The sequence below is a fragment of the Bos javanicus genome, chromosome 6 (assembly GCF_032452875.1).
Source record: "Bos javanicus breed banteng chromosome 6, ARS-OSU_banteng_1.0, whole genome shotgun sequence".
Lineage (NCBI taxonomy): Eukaryota > Metazoa > Chordata > Mammalia > Artiodactyla > Bovidae > Bos > Bos javanicus.
In genome coordinates this window covers 83651410-83671512 of record NC_083873.1, presented here as the reverse complement: position 1 = coordinate 83671512, position 20103 = coordinate 83651410, and the positions used below count along the sequence as shown (strand labels likewise).

Below are 20103 nucleotides of genomic sequence, written 5' to 3'. Positions count from 1 at the left end.
TCTGCAAAGTCAAACTATTTTTAAAATATTATTGAAATGTTATTTGCCTTTTTCACTTTGATTCTCTTATGGGGTGCAGTAGAGTTTCCAGAGTCTACTTGATGGTGATATCATTGCTCTAACAGCTGAAGGAATGTGTGTTTATGTTGGCTTTTCTTTCTAACGCAGTGATTATCAGTAGATTTAACCCACATAAACAAAAGCTCATTTGATTGTCAATAATTTTTAAGAACATGAAGGGATCATGAGACCAAAAAGAAAGAACTGTTGAATTGTAAAAGTAGAATAGAGGTGGCCAGACCTGTTAGGGGCTAATGCAGTAAGTAGTCCAAGTGAGAGATGCTGGTGCCTTTTTCAAAAGAGATGAAAATAGAGATTGTGAAAAGTTGTTGAATTTGAAGTATCCTTTGTAAAAAAGACTAATGGATTGAGCATGGATAAATGAGAGTTGTGAAGGAAAGAATGATCAAGAATGACTCTGAAATTTTTGTCCAAAATAATTAGATAAGTAGTGATGATACTCAGAAGACTGGAAAGAGGTCTAGATGGGACAAATCATAATTCATCCCCTGCAGTTGAATACATACTACTAACTGCACTTCTTTATTGGAGTCCTTTATTCCTTTGAAAAAAGGAAAATGCTGTTTGTTCCTTTGAGATAGGCACTGAACTATCATCATTCTGTATCAGATAGATGTGCTGAAAATTTTTGGACTGTGGTATTTACGTAGCATATATATACCTTATAGAACATTTGTGCCATAGTTCATAAATTATTAAGATGAATAAGATATATAGTAGTCATTAAACTTCGAACAGGGCAGAGAAGTTTTATAAAGTAATTATGCTGCTGCTAAGTCACTTCAGTCGTGTCTGAATCTGTGCGACTCCATAGATGGCAGCCCACCAGGCTCCCTTGTCCCTGGGCAACCCCATGAACTCTAGCCCACCAGGCTCCTCTGTCCATGGGATTTTCCAGGCAAGAGTACTGGAGTAGGGTGCCATTGCCTTCTCCAATTATACTAGTTTATAAACTAAAATTTTTGTTTCTGTGATGGATACATTTATCCATACTTTAAAGTTTTGCAAAGAAAGAAATTGTTTTTCAATTTGCAAACTTAAAAGTTTCTAACTTTCTTCTGTTTCATGACTCATAAAGAATGCTGTAAATAGCTATTTCAATAGTAAAGGCAGTGCATGATCAAGTAGAAGGTAATCTGTTAACCGTTTTATGACTTTATTTGATAGGGAGTATAAGTCATTTTAATGAGCTACATTCTTATGCCTAAATATGAATAGGCTAGTTTTTCTTGGAAAAATATCAGTTTATACAGTATCATGTGTATTACAGATTAAGAATTTTTCTTTATTATCAGTATCTAAAAATAAGCACAAGAACAATTTCTTTATATTTTCTTAGAACAGAGTATGTGTCTGTGTGTGTGTATGGAATAAAAATCACTTTCAAGAACACATTTATGACTGTGTTTAAGAATTTGGTTTTTACCTTTCCTAACTTCGATGTGCTCTGTTCCTCAGTCCCTTTTCTGATGACTCACTCTTAGCTTTTAGCTCTCTTTTGTTTTCCTCTAACTCTACCGCTTTTGGTGAATGGACACTCCATTCTGCTTTTCTAAAATGAAAAACAAGAATTCACTGCTAGACTATTAAACCAAGGTATCTCTTTCTTATATTCTGTGCTTGATTTTTAGGATAAGGCAGGAGTTTTTGTTATTTAAAAATAACAGAATGATGTAATTCTGTAAAATTACAGAATGATGTAAATCCAATGATGTGCTGATGTTGCGTCTAGTTTTGTGACACTAATATCCAATCCTAAATACCTAAACTCTCGATTCTGAAACCACTTTACAAATAATTTATCATATTTGTGATCACTTTATATCTCAAAGAATATGCTTAATTATAAATAAAATGGTCACCAGAGGGTCCAAAGATAGTTGAGTTTTTTTCTTTATATAGATGTATTAAGCTTGAACTTGTTTTTTCATTTCACAGTTCATCAGTGCAGATGTACATGGAATTTGGTCACGGTTGTTTTGTGATTTTGGTGATGAATTTGAAGTTTTAGATACAACAGGAGAAGAACCAAAAGAAATTTTCATTTCAGATATAACGCAAGTATGATTATATATGTGTATTATTGTTTATGATTGATTTTTAAGTTGATGTTTTTAAAAGGTAATATTAGCAAAATATTGTAATACACAGTCTTTTTTATTTGATTAAAATTGAAGTTGGAATATTAAGAAAGTATTCTGGTTTCCATCTAACATTTAATAATTGATAGATCAGCATTTGCTGATATCATTAATTTTAATTTTGTTTTATGTCATGTTCCTATGGGACATTAATTGTGAATCAGTGTTTACTGAACAATTTATTGTGTCAGATCATAAATGTATTAGGTGTGCCGTAAGTCACTTGGCCCAACACTCTTGACTCCAGGAAGATGGACACTTAAGTCATCACAGACAAAAGCTTTTCTAATTTGAAATATTTCTAAAAATTTGGAGGAGGATGAAACCTTAAGAGTTAATTAACCGTCAAATTAAAAGGTCTGAATTTTCTAACTGTGTTCTCTTAATGTCATGCAAGCTTAATTTTTTATTACCTAAAACAATTGGAGAAACTATTATGATCCACTTTTACTACTGTTTCCTTTTAGCCTAAATCACTAACTTTATTTGCACTCTTTATAATCAGTTTCCATTAAAGCTCAAAAGAAGCCAAGTACAAAGGGTGAAAATATACTTTCAGTAGTATTTGTGCTTCTGTCTTTTTGCTTTGTTTTTAAACCCAGTGTTAATGTTGGCATTCTCACCACTTTTTAAGGCAAATTCATTAAAAAGTCATTTTTTGTATCTGTTTGCTTACAGAATAGTTTGTTGTTCAGCCTTTTACCTTCTCTAGTTATTGTTAGTTTGTCCCTGAGAATATTATAGAGTTAGAATAAGCTCCAAGGAATCTTGTATTGCACTGATATTTTCTTTTATTAAACAGTGCAGTAAATATGGAAACTAGCCATAAAAAATCAGAAAAATATCCTATAGTCTTCATTTAACTTATCTGCAAGTCATTTCTCCTTAAGGTCCTTATGAATTCTATTATTCTTGAGATAGTATTAATAGTAAACCCACATTACATTAATTTTTTCTACATGTTTGTGGTCTTAATTGTATTTCTCAAATCATTAAACAGCAAGAGAATTTTTAGAATCTACACAATTATGAGATAATAATAATTTTATTAGGTTTTATATAAATTAAATCATTATCACCTTATTTAAGCAATGGTTGGCTTATATGCAGTTAGGAAATTTCTATTTGTCTGCTGTATCTCATGCACCCTCTTAGATGAGATAAGCTAATTTCTTCTATTTTTACCTGATATGCAGGACTATATACTATTTCTTTGATTTAAAGTGTTGCAGCTTTATACTGTTAATATCACTTTCCTAGCATTAAATTTCCATCCTTCATTCTTAGATTTCTTTGATTTTCAAACTTAGACTCATCTTTTATGTACACAGTCTTTCATGTTGTTGTTATTGTTGTTCAGTCAGTAAGTCATGTCTGACTCTTCATGACCCCATGGACCGCAGCACACCAGGCCTCCCTGTCCTTCAGTATTACCCAGAGTTTGCCCAGGTTCACGTCCACTGCATCAGTGATACTGTCCAACTATCTCATCCTCTGCTGCTCTCTTCTCCTCTTGCCCTCAATCTTTCCTAGCCTTAGGGTCTTTTCCAGTGAGTTGGCTTTTGGTATCAAGTGGCCAAAGTACTGGAGCTTCAGCTTCAGCATCAATCCTTCTGATGAGTATTCAGGGTTGATTTCCTTTATGACTGACTGGTTTGATCTCATCAGTGTCCAAGGAACTCTCAAGAGTCTTCTGTAACACCACAATTTGAAAACATTAATTCTTTGGTGCTCAGCCTTCTCTGTGATTCAGCTCTCACATCCGCACATGTGAGACCATAGTTGTGACTGTACAGCCCCTTGTTGGCAAAGTGATGTCTTTGATTTTGAATATACTGTCTAGGTTTGTCATTGCTTTCCTTCTAAGAAACCAGTGTCTTCTAATTTCATGGCTGCAGTCACCATTCACAGTGATTTTGGAGCCCAAGAAGAGAAAATCTGTCATTGCTTCTACTTTTCCCCCTTCTATTTGCCATGAAGTGATGAGTCTCTCATAAATGACTTTAAAACTTGAATTCAGTCACTTTGAGTATTTTTTATAAATCACAGTAATCCTTGAATTTGTGAAATATTTGAACTGCTTGTGATATATATTTCTGCTGAACCAAGAAGTTATAAACATTCATAAAAAATGATACGGCTGTCACTGTTTTGTGACAGTTCTTTAAATATTTGTGTTTATGATGGAAGGAGAGGAATGGCTTGCAATTTTGGTTGTTTTGAGAATTTTACGACAACATGGTCCTTTTTATGTGAGATTTGGAATTTGTATAAAAAAGGACTATGTGAACTTGCTTTTGCTCTTTATTTCTAGGCTAATCCTGGCATTGTCACTTGCCTTGAAAATCATCCTCACAAACTTGAAACAGGACAGTTCCTAACATTTCGAGAAATTAATGGAATGACAGGCTTAAATGGATCCACACAACAAATAACTGGTAAGTTTATGTTTATTAATTTGTTTATACTTATTCATTATTCAGTGCATTTATAGTTCAGAACTCTACTTTTTGAGAACACACCATCAACTCAAAAGGGGTGATCCAGTTCTTCACCTTAAGACATTCAATCCAACTTGTTGTTTAGTTGCTCAGTCGTGTGCAACTCTTTGCAACCCCATGAACTGCAGCACACTAGGTTTCCCTGTCCTTCATCATCTCCTTGAGCTTGCTCAAACTTATGTCCATTGAGTTGGTGATGCCATCCAACCATCTCGTCCTCTGTCGACACTTCTCCTGCCTTCAATCTTTCCCAGTGTCAGGGTCTTTTCTAATGAGTCAATGCTTCACATCAGGTAGCCATGTATTGGAGCTTCAGCTTCAGCATCAGTTCTTCCAATGAATATTCAAGGTTGATTTCCTTTTGGATTGACTGGTTTGATCTCCTTGCAGTCCAAGGGACTCTCAAGAGTCTTGTCCGACACGACAGTTCAGAAGCCTCAATTCTTTGGCGTTCAGCTTTCTTTATAGTCCAACTCTCACATGCATACATGACTACTGGAAAAAACCTAGCTTTGACTATATGGACCATTGTCAGCAAAGTAATCTTTCTGCTTTTTAACATGCTCTCTAGGTCTGTCATAACTTTTCTTCCAAGGAACAAGCGTCTTTTAATATCATGGCTTCAGTCACCATCTGCAGTGATTTTGGAGCCCAAGAAAACAAAGTCTGTCACTGTTCCCATTGTTTTCCCATCTATTTGCCATGAAGTAATGGGACTGGATGCCATGATGTTAGTTTTTTGGATGTTGAGTTTTTTTTCTTAATTATTTAATTGGAGGATAATTAGTTTACAATATTGTGATGATTTTGCCATCAGCCACAGGTAGATATCTACAGGTGCACATGTTTACCCTCATCCCAAACCCCCCACCCCATCCCTCTGGGTTGTCCCAGAGCACCAGCTTTGAATTCCCTGCTTCATGCATCAAACTTGCATTGGACGTCTATTTTACGTATGGTAATATACATGTTTCAGTGCTATTCTCTCAAATCTTCCCACCCTCGCCTTCTCCCACAGAGTCCAAAAGTCTGTTCTTTATATCTGTGTCTCGTTTGCTGCCTTGCATATAGGGTCGTTATTACTGTCTTTATAAATTCCATGTATATGTGTTAACATACAGTATTCGTGTTTCTCTTCCTGACTTACTTCACTCTGTATAATAGGCTCCAGTTTCATCCACCTCATTAGAACTGACTCAGATGCATTCCTTCTTATAGCTATGTAATATTTCATTGTGTATATGTACCACAACTTCGTTATCCATTCGTCTGCCGGTGGACATTTAGGGAATATTTAGTGTTAAGCCAGCTTTTTCTCCCTCCTCTTTCACCTTCATCAAGAGGCTCTTTAATTCCTCTTTCCTCTCTGCCATAAGGGTGGTATCATCTGCGTATCTGAGGTTATTGATATTTCTCCCAACAATCTTGATTCCAGCTTGTGCTTCCTCCAATCCAGCATTTCACACAATGTAGTCTGCATATAACTTAAATAAGCAGGGTGACGACATACAGCCTTGATGTACTCCTTTCCCAATTTGTAACCAGTCCATTGTTCCATGTCTGGTTCTAACTATTGGTTCTTGACTTGCATACAGATTTCTCAGGAGGCAGGTAAGGTGGTCTGGTATTCCCATTTTTTAAGAATTTTCCACAGTTTATTGTTATCCACACAATGTAAGGAGATACTAACATTAGGCAGTGGTGTTACAGAGAAAAGGCATTCTGAGAACTCTAACCTTAGCAAGGATCCCTGCCAGTTTTGGTGTAGCAGCAGTAGAGTTGGGGTATCTTGATTATAACTGGTTGTGTTCGCTTAGGAAGATGGTGATAAGAGTATTCTGTACAGAAGCAAGCAATAAGAAACAAGACAGAATTCAAGGAACTTACAGATATAGCAGCTCTACAGTGGGAGTTGAGATAGCAAGAGACATACTGTTATCTCATGGTAGATAAGTGAAGATTCTGACACCTTATTTATTCACACATTAGGGAGTGCAAAAAAGGGAGCAAATTTTGGAGAGAAGATGAGTACAGTCTAGGCTGTTTAGGGGAAGTGACAGTGAAGTATTCAAGTGAAGATACTTTTTTGTTCAGTGACTTGGAAAAAAGGGATGAATGAATGTTAACTGCAGGCAGATTTGTGGACTTATTGGCAGGAAACTGAAGGAGTCTGTTTTGTTAGTAGACTAAGGTGAAATCATGACCCAAAGGAGAGATAAGGTGTCAAGGGCAGAGATCTGAAGAGAATAAACAGTTTTAAAAATCCAAAAGTTACCAGGTTTCATTTAAGGCCATTTGAAATTGAAGAGAATAAATGTATGGCATCATTAGTTTCATAGTTTATGATTTTCCTCCAGCCATGTGTAAAAGAGCTAAAGACATTGCTTTACATTGTGTAACTCACAGACAGCATGTTTACACCTGTTCAGCTGAGAGTGACTCAGTTTTATCTTTAGGGCATCTGAACATGTAATTATGTGATTAGTGTATAGACTGGTGGTAAACTGATTACCTTTTTTTCTTTTAATGACTACAAAAATGGATCCTTAGGGGAGAAAAAAGTCAGTCCCTGTTATGAGCTCTTCATAGCAAAACAATTTTGAATCTATTTTTAAGAAGCTTTGGTAATAAATCTATTGTATTTTGTTTCTCAGACTGTATCTAAATATGTAAAATATAGGTTCAGATTATTGATGTTAAAAATTTTGTGTCTATTTTTGCATAAATTGACTCAGTTATTTAAGAGTATCCTTTTTTGTTTTGGGGTCCATTCAGTGGTGGACTGTGGTGCTGGATCCAAATCTTGGGGCTATATTTATGAAAGGAGAAATCACTGGATAACAAGAAATGAAAATAAAGAAAACCCACATTTTGCATGAAAAATTCTTTGAGCAGAGAAAGAATATTTAAGTAGAGGAGCAATTGATAAGTCTTTTTGTCCCCTGATATTTATTAATTGATACTTTACTGCTTTAAAGTAATTTTCCTGTTACTTGAAAAGCATTTTTAAATGACTAAAATAGTATATGTTTATTCTTGATATAAATTGCTAACATCCAGTGGATCATTGAAAAAGCAAGAGAGTTCCAGAAAAACATCCTATTTCTGCTTTATTGACTATGCCAAAGCCTTTGACTGTGTGGGTCACAATAAACTGTGGAAAATTCTTCTTGAGATGGGAATACCAGACCACCTGACCTGCCTCTTGAGAAACCGACATGCAACAACAGACTGGTTCCAAATAAGAAAAGGAGTATGTCAAGGTTGTATATTGTCACCCTGCTTATTTAACTTCTATGCAGAGTACATCATGAGAACCACTGGGCTGAAGGAAGCACAAGCTGGAATCAAGATCGCTGGGAGAAATACCAATAACCTCAGATATGCAGATGACACCACCCTTATGGCAGAAAGTGAAAAAGAACTAAAGAGCCTCTTGATGAAAGTGAAAGAAAAGAGTGAAAAAGTTGACTTAAAGCTCAACATTCAGAAAACTAAGATCCTGGCATCCGGTCCCATCACTTCATAGCAAATAGATGGGGAAACAGTGTTAGACTTTATTTTGGGGGGCTCCAAAATCACTGCAGATGGTGATTGCAGCCATGAAATTAAAAGACACTTACTCCTTGGAAGGAAAGTTATGACCAACCTAGATGGCATATTGAAAAGCAGAGACATTACTTTGCCAACAAAGGTCTGTCTAGTCAAGGCTGTGGTTTTTCCAGTGGTCATGTATGGATGTGAGAGTTGGACTGTGAAGAAAGCTGAGCGCCGAAGAATAGATGCTTTTAAACTGTAGTGTTGGAGAAGGCTCTTGAGAGTCCCTTGGACTGCAAGGAGATGCAACCAGTCCATCCTAAAGGAGATCAGTCCTGGGTGTTCATTGGAAGGACTGATGCTAAAGCTGAAACTCCAGTACTTTGGCCACCTGATGCGAAGAGCTGACTCATTTGAAAAGACCCTGATGGCTGGGAAAGATTGAGAGCAGGAGGAGAAGCGGACGACAGAGGATGAAATGGTTGGATGGCATCACCGACTCAATGGACATGGGTTTGGGTGGACTCCGGTAGTTGGTTATGGACAGGGAGGCCTGGCGTGCTACGGTTCATGGGGTCACAAAGAATCAGACACACCTGAGCGACTGAATTGAACTCATTCTTTATATATGTGTGTGTGTATATATATGTGTATATGTGTGTGTATATATATATGTTTAAATAGAGTTAAAAACGAGTACTGTTTCAGACCTCTCCCCTCTACTCCAGAATTAACGGCAACTAAGTTCAATGTTTACTCTGCTGGTCTTTTCTGTCTAGTTAATATATAAGGCTTTTTTATTTAATTAAATTTTTGGAATAAGCAAATCATTCAAAAGAAAAAGAAGGCAGATGTTTACAATGAAAAACTTTACTGCCCACCTTTGGCTCCCTCTCATTCTTATCTGTTCATTCTTCTTAGTTTATTAGATGCCCTTCCAGGCTTTCCTTAGGCATTTTTACATACAAGGTAGCATCTTATGAATAGAAACCCTTTGCGTGTCCATTAAACTAAAGATCTCGATGGTCTTTTCATATCATTAGTGTAGAATAGTCTCCTCCTCTCCCCTTTATGGCTCATAGTATTTCATGGTCTCTTGAATATGGTATAGTATAATTTTGATTTGCATTTTATGTATTATGAATGAGGTTAAGTATCTTTTCTTAAGCTTTAGAGCTGTTTCATTTTCCTTTAATGTGAGTCACCTATCCTTTACCCATTTTCTTAATGAGTATTATTGATCATTTTCCCCCAAACTCCTAATATATGGGGCATATTTGCTAAGGGTTGTTTTTTTTTTTTAATATGAGTCACAAACACTTTTTTGTAATGTGGAATTTGACTTTGTGATGGCTTTTACTGTGTGTATATGATGTGAAAGTTTTCTATTTTTTCTTAGATGTTTTTGAGTCATAATTAGAAATGCCTTCCTTACTGCAAAGTTTTAAAGAAATTTTTATCCCTTACTCTTATCTAATAATCTTTTTGACATTTAAAACTTATGTCCATTTGGAGTACTTCCCCACGTGACTTTTTTCCCCAAAAATTTATTGAGTCATCTTTTCTTTACTGGTTTGTGGTACCACCTTAATTTTGTCTTTTGCGGGTCTGTTACTGAATAATAAATCTTTCTGCCTTTCTATTCATGAGCCAGTATCACAGTTGTATTATTATCTACTATGTATATAACACATACCAGAATATTAATTATTGAGGCTTCATAAAGTATTTTAATACCTAATAATAAGCACCTCTCATTTCCTTTTTTCCTTCCAAGTTTTCTTGGGTGTTTTCACGTTTAAGTCCTTATATTCATATTGGAAAGATAATCTGTCTAGCTCCCCAACTTCCACCTACCCACACACCCCCTGAAATAGAAAAGATTTATACTGAAATCTTCTTAATTTTTTAAATTAGGAAAAATTAACATCTTTTTGATCATAAACTTTCAAATTAAATACTCATATCAGTAGATAATGGTTTTCTTTTTTCCCTTCTTGTAGTGGTATCACCATTTTCTTTTAGCATTGGTGATACTACAGAACTGGAACCTTATTTACATGGAGGCATAGCTATTCAAGTTAAGACTTCTAAAACATTCTGCTTTGTAAGTATTTTTTTTTCTTAAATATATTTCTTTACGGAAGAATGGCAAGAGAGAAAAAAAAAACAATAAAATTACTCGTTGAAGGGATTTTGTTTTTTAATCTGTACCCACTTTGAGGAAAATGAAATCAATGGAAATAAACCGACATTAACAAAAAAAATTCAGGGAGTTGATCATACTTCTTATAATTACTTCCTAAGACAGAAGATGTAACTAATATGTATTTGAAAAGTTTAACAAGCATTGATTCAGTATATATTTTGTTTTATTATTCAGTTACATTTTTAAAGCAGAAGAAATATTTCTTTTATTTATCATATTTGTTATTCCAGGTTTTTAGATTTTAATTTTTTGGGGTTTCACGAAGGTGTATGTTAGATATGTTAAATAATTCCTATAAACTGAGATTGAAAGGAAATATATGTATCTGTTTAAAGAGAATGTAGAGACTACTTTTATCAAGGAATTAAGGAGCCTCTAGCTGAGAGGCTAACTTCTTAAATCCTTAGTCCACTTCTCATTATAAGTAGTCTAATATATCTCTTTTTTCTTGAAAGTTCTCAAGGTGTTGACTTGACTAACTTCTTTTCCAGAACAATTATTAACTGAAGTCCTCTGCAAGGTTTTGTTCAGCCCAGAGTTAGAGCAAAACAACAGATTAAAATACTGCATCTTGTCAAATCTGCCCCAGCATTGCTTCCTCTTCCTATTGTCCCTAGTTTTTAATTATGCTTCAACTTATGCCTCAATAAATTTAAGATTGGGTTTGGTGGGGTTTTTTTCAGAGGGGGTGGTTTATTGTCTTGTTTGTTGAGTTTTTTGGCCTTCGTGTGTTCTTTGCTCCACACAAAAAATTTTAACTGGGTAATATTCAAGTCTTGTCAGATATAACAAGTCTTGAAACTTGGTATCAGAAAACATAATGTAGCTCTTCGATTAAGATAATAGATTTTTCCGAGTGCACACACACATGTTTAAGTTTTCCAAATTTATTATGTGGAGTAGGTTGTCCAGTTGCATTTAACATTAAAAATATAAAGTGAGGTAGTAAGAAACTGAGTAACCAGGGAATGATAGCTACTTTACATTTCAGTTAAAACGTATTAGCCCAACCTTACTTATATCAGACCTCTTAGTAGGAGCCGTTGCTTTTAGTGTTCTGTGTCATTTATCAAGTAGTCACTTGCTTGCTCTGAAGTAATAGTGGATTTTTTTCTATTGTTTGTTTTGTTTTTTTTCTATTAGGAATCATTAGAGATGCAACTAAAACATCCAAAGTACCTTATTGTGGATTTTAGCAAACCTGAGGTAAACAAACACTGTAGATTTGAGAGACGCAGCGCAGTGGGGGATGGGAATGATAAGCAATTATAAATTTAAAACAGACCAACTATATATATGTATATATAAATATATATAGTGCAACTATATATATATATAGTGCAACTGTGTGTGTATATATATATATATAGTGCAACTATATAGAGAGAGCCACTATATATATATTTATAGTGTGTGTGTGTGTGTGTGTGTGTATATACACATACACTTTTCTGTCAGATCATTAGCTTCTTTAAAAATAAAGGTTGTATTCATGTATCAGGCTGACTCCTAGATTAAAAATAGGATTTTATATAATGGAAAATGTTTGAATAATAAGGAAAAGGTTTTCTTTTATGATATGCCAGGTTTGATAGTTAAAAGGTGGTTTCATTAATTTATGCAAAGATAATCTTATTAAGAGATTTTCTGAATCATGTAGAGTTTTATATAATATTTCTTCCCTAAAAATCTTGGAAGCATTTATTTTGCTTTTTGAAATCACTGGATCAGTTTTATATTGGTGAATGTATTTGTGATAAGTAAAGAATTATAATAACAGTTTCCAAATTTATAAATAATTGATAAGGAAAGAAAAAGGAATTCTCATACCAACATTTTGTTTCCTTTGTTTAGCTGATACTACTTTGTTTCATTGGATAACCTAATGAAAACTAGTCATACAGCCTGGGATTAAAACTTGGATCTGTTACTTAACTATAGATTGAAGTCAAGTCCTTTAACTTCTCAAGCCTCAGCTTCCTCATCTGTTAAATAAAGATAATAGTAATAAGCTAATTCGTCTATTAAGTTAAATAATGTCTTAAAAGTGTTAGCACAGTGCCTGACACATATTATACACTCAATAAATACTGACCAATTTTTAATGTTCTCAATAGGCACCTTTAGAGATTCACTTAGCCATGCTTGCCTTGGACCAGTTTCAGGAGAACTATAGTCGCAAGCCAAATATTGGGTAATGTTCTTTCTTTGAAACAACCTTTTTTCTTATTGTAATACTACTAGATACACCAAATTGTGTAAACACTTCTGACCTAGCCTGTTTTTCTCCTAGAAGTGGAAAGATCAATTTATAAAAATGGAGTTATACTAAATAAAATTTTTCCTATTTTGAAGTCTTCAAAAGCTACAACTTAAAAAAATCTGAGAACTATTGAATTATAAATCCATTATATAATTTTTAACTTCTACATATTGTTGTAAAAAGTTTTTGCTTTGTACATTTAAAACTAAATTCTTACTTATAAACTGTTCTTAAATGAGCCTGATTTTGAAGGAATGTATTTATAAACCAGCTGTCTTTAAAGTCAGTAAATACTTCGTGTTACATGGTTGGCAAAAGTCCAGTTTTTTAACATATTTCTTAAATTTCAATTAGCTATTGAGAAAATTGACATTGAGGTGCTTTATTTTGAATTCTAGGTGCCAACAAGATTCAGAAGAACTGTTGAAACTAGCAACATCTATAAGTGAAACCTTGGAAGAGAAGGTGAATATTCAGTTTGGGTGTCAAAAATTGTATAACATAGAAATTTTCTATATATTAATGTTCTCTTAGCCTTCAAATTCCAGTTTTGCTATTTATTGACTCTTTGACAGTAGGCAAGTTACTTGACATTAAATTCAACTTGAGTTTTTCAAACCTTTGCCTCTTTTAATTAGATCGTTTTCTTATTGATTGAGTTCTTTATATATAGAAATCAGTTTTTTATCAGATACACATTTTATAGGTATTCTCTTCCAGTCGGTGGGTTGTCTTTTCATGTTATTACAATGTCTTTCAAGGAACAGAAGTTTTTAATATTGATAAAGTTTAAGTCATCAGTTTTTTCTTTTTTACGGTTTGTGCCTTTGTTAAGCCAAAATCACAAAGCTTTTCTCCTTTATTTTCTTCTAGAAGATTGATTGTGTTGTGAGTTTGTGTTTATAGACCTTGCACAGTGTACATCATTATACATTTTGAACTCATTGTGTACAGTTTTGTAAATTTATGAATTCATCTTTTTCTACCTTGTCAGGCATAGAACTAAGTTAATTTTTTGTATCAGAATATCCAGTAATTCTAGACTGTTTATTGAAAAGACAGTTTTTTCTTCATTGTTTTTTTGGCTTCTTTGTCAGAAATTCATTGACCACATATGTGCACGGCTCTTTCTGAATTCAGTATTGTCTTCCATTGGTTGTTTCTGTCTTTCTACTAGTACCATCCTTTCTTGACTACTGTAGCTTTTAAATAAGACTTGAAATCACATGTGCTCTCTGGTGCATTTCTCAGAAAGAAAGTGAAAGTGTTAGTCACTCTGTCATGTCCAACTCTTTGCAACCCCATGGAATGTAGCCTGTCTGATTTCTCTGTCCGTGGATTCTCCAGGCAAGAATAATGGAGTGGGTAGCCATTCCCTTCTCCAGGGGATCTTCCCGACTCAGGGATTGAACCCAGGTCTCCTGCATCTGCAGATCTGAACCACCAGGGAAGCATTTCTCAGAAGGAGTTTAGAATTAACAGTATTCCCCTCTAAATACACAAATACTGTTATTTCATGTAGAATTTCAAGAGATTAATTGATCCCTACTTGAATCTTAAATTAAGATTACAGTTACTGATATTGAAAGAATAAGAAGAGAAAGAGAAGCCAGAGCTCATGAAGAGATCTTTGTGACAAATAAGAAATTGTGCTAAAATAATAGCTCTAAAATCCAGATCTCCATTTTTTACTTAAAAATACTAATAAATTATATTTTGAAAAACATCATCTTTAAGTATGATAATGAGAACTTTGTGATGAGTGGCCCTTAGATTAGTACGTAAAAGTGCCATTACTCTTTTGATTTTTTTTCTAAACTGCCTTTTCTTTTAAGATTTTTTTTTTTTTAGAGTTCTGTTTATTTATTTATTTTTTGACTGTGCTGGGTCTTCTTTGCTGCGTGGGTTTTTCTCTAGTTACACCACATGGGGGCTACTCTGTAGTTGCAGTATGCAGGCTTCTCATCTTGGTAGCTTCCCTTGTTGCAGAATGCGGACTATCGAGGGTACACAGGCTTTAGCAGCTGCAACACGTGGGCTCAGTAGTTGCAGCTCCCAGGCTCTAGAGTACAGGCTCAACAGTTGTGATACACCAGCTTAGTTGCTTCTGTAAACTGCCTTTTCTAACACTACATTGCCTCATTTTGTTACTGTTTTACTTTTTATGTACCACTTAACGTAAAATGATAGCTCCTTATCCCTTCTTATCCTTGGACCATTTTATTTTTATTTATCTGGTTCAAGGTTTTACCATGTTTTTCATTAAAATGTGTCTTTAAAAATTCTGGCTAATTAACATCACAGAACTGTTCTCTAACAAGAACTATAAATGGTTGATAATCTAGTTAATTCTAAGTTGTTCCCTAGTGTAACGTGGAGAGTCAAAAAACAAAAATGCATGGGTACTGGTCAAGAAAAATACTGTTTAAGTTAACTGACATGCAGTTGGATCTTTTGTTATGAGATTGGGACTTTTTTTAGGATTTAAAAACTATTCTGGAAATTGAGTAGCTCTTTTAAAAGTTAAACTACAAATATTCTCACATCAAGTCATTGCAGTTTTGCATATACCATAAGAATACCATTAAAATTACTGTCTCTTGTGGCTTGTGTTTCAGCCTGAAGTAAATTATGACATCGTGCGTTGGCTTTCTTGGACTGCCCAAGGCTTTTTACCCCCACTTGCTGCAGCAGTAGGAGGCGTTGCCAGCCAAGAAGTACTGAAAGCTGTAACAGGAAAGTTTTCTCCTTTGTGCCAGTGGGTTAGTTCTCTATTTTAATATTTTTTATACTTAAGGCTGAATTCGTTACCCATATAAACACATTCTAAGTTACAACATAGTATTGATCAATATAAAAGCAAAAATATATTTTCATGCATGAATTGGGTGTGATGTGTGACCACAATTTAATTCTATAATAGAAACTGACAAGATCATTTGTTGAAGATATTGGTATTTAACCCAGAGTTGCATTCTAGGATGTATTTCTCTCATTTGTGAGAGTAAGGGGGTGAATTTTCCCTCCTTTTATTTGATTTCCACTACTGTTCGCTTAGCAGTCATGCACTTTCAGGACTCTTAAATTGTCCCATGGAGTTACATTGGCATCATGAATCTTCAGATTCCCTAGCATCTAAGTATAAACTTCTAAAGGTAGAAAGCATAGCAATGATAAAAGTTTGAGAACTGTATAGCGTAAAAGCATCACAGGATGAAAAACCCTTGGTTTCTGTTATCAGAAAGAATAATTGGCAAGAGTGTATCAAAGGACACTTTTCAGGCCCTTGATTTTTTGAAAAACTTTGAACATATTGTTTTTAAAAGTTTCAAATAGTTTTAATAATTAAAATTTGTAAATTTATAATTTAAATTTGACAAATGCTATTCAGTCAGTTCAGTTCAGTCTCTCAGTCGTGTCCGATTCTTTGTGACCGCATGAATCGCAGCACGCCAGGCCTCCCTGTCCATCACCAACTCCCGGAGTTCACTCAGACTCACGTCCATCGAGTCAGTGATGCCATCCAGCCATTTCATCCTCTGTCGTCCCCTTCTCCTCCTGCCCCCAATCCCTCCCAGCATCAGAGTCTTTTCCAGTGAGTTAACTCTTCACATGAGGTGGCCAAAGTACTGGAGTTTCAGCTTTAGCGTCAGTCCTTCCAAAGAAATCCCAGGGCTGATCTCCTTCAGAATGGACTGGTTGGATCTCCTTGCAGTCCAAGGGACTCTCAAGAGTCTTCTCCAACACCACAGTTCAAAAGCATCAATTCTTCGGTGCTCAGCCTTCTTCACAGTCCAACTCTCACAACCATACATGACCACAGGAAAAACCATAGCCTTGACTAGATGAACCTTTGTTGGCAAAGTAATGTTTCTGCTTTTCAATATGCTATCTAGCTTGGTCATAACTTGCCTTCCAAGGAGTAAGCGTCTTTTAATTTCATGGCTGCAGTCACCATCTGCAGTGAATTGGAGCCCAGAAAAATAAAGTCTGACACTGTTTCCCCATCTATTTCCCATGAAGTGGTGGGACCGGATGCCATGATCTTCGTTTTCTGAATGTTGAGCTTTAAGCCAACTTTTTCACTCTCCACTTTCACTTTCATCAAGAGGCTTTTTAGTTCCTCTTCACTTTCTGCCATAAGGGTGGTGTCATCTGTTAGCAGCATAAGAAATGTAAATTGTGTTTTTAACATAGAGTCTATCTTTAAATAAATAATCATTTATTCGTGTTCATAATCACGTTCAAATTAAGCCATCAGTTCAGTTCAGTTCAGTCGCTCAGTCATGTCCGACTCTTTGCAACCCCATGAATCACAGCATGCCAGGCCTTCCTGTCCATCACCAACTCCTGGAGTTTACTCAGACTCATGTCCGTCAAGTTGGTGATGCCATCCAGCCATCTCATCCTCTGTCGTCCCCTTCTCCTCCTGCCCCCAATCCCTCCAGAATCAGGGTCTTTTCCAGTGAGTCAACTCTTCGCATGAGGTGGCCAAAGCACTGGAGTTTGAGCTTCAGCATCAGTCCCTCCAATGAACACCCAGGACTGATCTCCTTTAGTATGGACTGGTTGGATCTCTTTGCAGTCCAAGGGACTCTCAAGAGTCTTCTCCAACACCACACTTCAAAAGCATCAATTCTTCAGCGCTCAGCTTTCTTCACATTCCAACTCTCACATCCATACATGACCACGGGAAAAAACATAGCCTTGACTAGACACACCTTTGTTGGTAATGTCTCTGCTTTTCAATATGCTATACAGGTTGGTCGTAACTTCCCTTCCAGGGAGTAAGCGTCTTTTAATCTCATGGCTGCAGTCACCATCTGCAGTGTTTTTGGAGCCCCCAAAAATAAAGTCTGACACTGTTTCCACTGTTTCCCCATCTATTTCCCATGAAGTGATGGGACCAGATGCCATGATCTTTGTTTTCTGAATGCTGAGCTTTAAGCCAACTGTTTCACTCTCCTCTTTCACTTTCATCAAGAGGCTTTTTAGTTCCTCTTCACTTTCTGCCATAAGGGTGGTGTCATCTGCATATCTGAGGTTATTGATATTTCTCCCGGCAATCTTGATTCCAGCTCCTGCTTCTTCCAGTCCAGCGTTTCTCATGATGTACTCTGCACATAAGTTAAATAAGCAGGGTGACAATATACAGCTTTGACGTACTCCTTTTCTTATTTGGAACCAGTCTGTTGTTGCATGTCCAGTTCTAACTGTTGCTTCCTGACCTGCATATAGGTTTTTCAAGGCAGGTCAGGTGGTCTGGTATTCCCATCTCTTGAAGAATTTTCCACAGTTTATTGTGATCCACACAGTCAAAGGCTTTGGCATAGTCGATAAAGCAGAAATAGATGTTTTTCTGGAACTCTCTTGGTTTTTCCATGATTCAGCGCATGTTGTCAGTTTGATCTCTGGGTCCTCTGCCTTTTCTAAAACCAGCTTGAACATCTGGAAGTTCACGGTTCATGTTATTGCTGAAGCCTGGCTTGGAAAATATTGAGCATTACTTTACTGGCCTGTGAGATGCGTGCAATTGTGCAGTAGTTTGAGCATTCTTTGGCATTGCCTTTCTTTGGGATTGGAATGAAAACTGACCTTTTCCTATCCTGTGGCCACTGCTGAGTTTTCCTGGCATATTGCTGGCATATTGAGTGCAGCACTTTCACAGCATCATCTTTTGCGATTTGAAATAGCTCAACTGGAATTCCATCACCTCCACTAGCTTTGTTCGTAGTGATGCTTTCTAAGGCCCACTTGACTTCACATTCCAGGATGTCTGGCTCTAGGTCAGTGATCACACCATCATGATTATCTGGGTTGTGAAGATCTTTTTTGTACAGTTCTTCTGTGTATTCTTGCCACCTCTTCTTAATATCTTTTGCTTCTGTTAGGTTCATACCATTTCTGTCCTTTATTGAGCCCATCTTTGCATGAAGTGTCCCTTGGTATCTCTAATTTTCTTGAAGAGATCTCTAGTCTTTCCCATTCTGTTGTTTCCCTCTATTTCTTTGCATTGATCACTGAGGAAGGGTTTTTTATCTCTTCTTGGTATTCTTTGGAAATCTGCATTCAGATGCTTATATCTTTCCTTTTCTCCTTTGCTTTTCGCTTCTCTTCTTTTCACAGCTATTAGTAAGGACTCCTCAGACAGCCATTTTGCTTATTTGCGTTTCTTTCCCATGGGGATGGTCTTGTTTCCTGTCTCTTGTACAGTGTCACAAACCTCAGTCCATAGTTCATCAGGCACTCTTGTCTATCAGATCTAGTCCCTTAAATCTATTTCTCACTTCCACTGTACAATAATAAGTGATTTGATTTAGGTCATACCTGAATGGTCTAATGGTTTTCCCCATTTTCTTCAATTTCAGTCTGAATTTGGCAATAAGGAGTTCATGATCTGAACCACAATCAGCTCCCGGTCTTGTTTTTGCTGACTGTATAGAGCTTCTCCATCTTTGGCTGCAAAGAATATAATCAGTCTGATTTCGGTGTTGAACATCTGGTCAAGTTTTTTTCATTAACTTAAACAAATTCTGTCTGATGTTATTTTAGATGCTGAGATTGTGACTCCATAGATCACTTCCTCATAGTATATGTAGTAATTATAAGTGACAAAGAATATACCCAAGTTTGAAAATAGTACAGGATAGGTAGTTTCCTATTTTAAGAAATCAAATTATTTATTCAAATGTAATTGAAATTGAATGATGCTTCCTAAGTTTATGTAGTTATAGAAAATAGATTTGGAGGTGAAATTTCCTTTTAAGATTTAGATGTATCATCCGTAAGATGGCTAAAATGACCTGAATCAAATATTATCTTTTTATAATTCCTCCAGATTTAACCATACTAGAGAAGAGAATTACTTTTTCTAGCAGTTTAGTTTTCTACATAGTAAGCTGTGTTTTTATATTCTACTTTAAGTTATACATTGAAGCAGCAGATCTTGTCGAATCCCTCAGCAAACCTGAACAACAAGAATTTCTCCCACGGTAATACTGACATTTTTTTGCTTTTTCCTTAGTTCTATATTTATAAGCAGCACCAAAATTAAAGAATTTTTGTATAAACATGGATTTGTTTTAGATGTGTTTTCTCCTAATTCACTCACTTCTGCAGTCTTTTCTCCTCTACATGTATAGATTGTCATAATAATGCAGTTTCTCATAAACATTTTATTAATATTGAATATAAAGTTTTAAATTGTGTATCATGAGAGTGGTTAAGTTTCAAAACACCATTCTGATTTTAGATGAAAACAGTTGATACCTGCATTTTTTATTTATGTCTGTCATTCTTCACTTATTTGGGTTACAGATCTCTTTGAGAATCTGATCAAAGCTTATTAATTCTTTCTCCGAAAAATACATG

General features: G+C 35.5%; 1 protein-coding gene across 1 annotated transcript in view; it reads left to right on the top strand.

Annotated features, from left to right (window-relative positions):
- The window catches only part of UBA6 (ubiquitin like modifier activating enzyme 6), an 86195-nt gene that overhangs the window by 36107 nt on the left and 29985 nt on the right, over positions 1 to 20103 (top strand). The window contains exons 8-15 of the mRNA XM_061420314.1: positions 2020 to 2142; positions 4537 to 4660; positions 10264 to 10367; positions 11613 to 11675; positions 12587 to 12663; positions 13131 to 13197; positions 15351 to 15494; positions 19657 to 19724. Of these exons, the coding sequence (XP_061276298.1) occupies positions 2020 to 2142; positions 4537 to 4660; positions 10264 to 10367; positions 11613 to 11675; positions 12587 to 12663; positions 13131 to 13197; positions 15351 to 15494; positions 19657 to 19724 (770 nt within the window). The remainder of the gene's footprint in view (positions 1 to 2019; positions 2143 to 4536; positions 4661 to 10263; positions 10368 to 11612; positions 11676 to 12586; positions 12664 to 13130; positions 13198 to 15350; positions 15495 to 19656; positions 19725 to 20103) is intronic.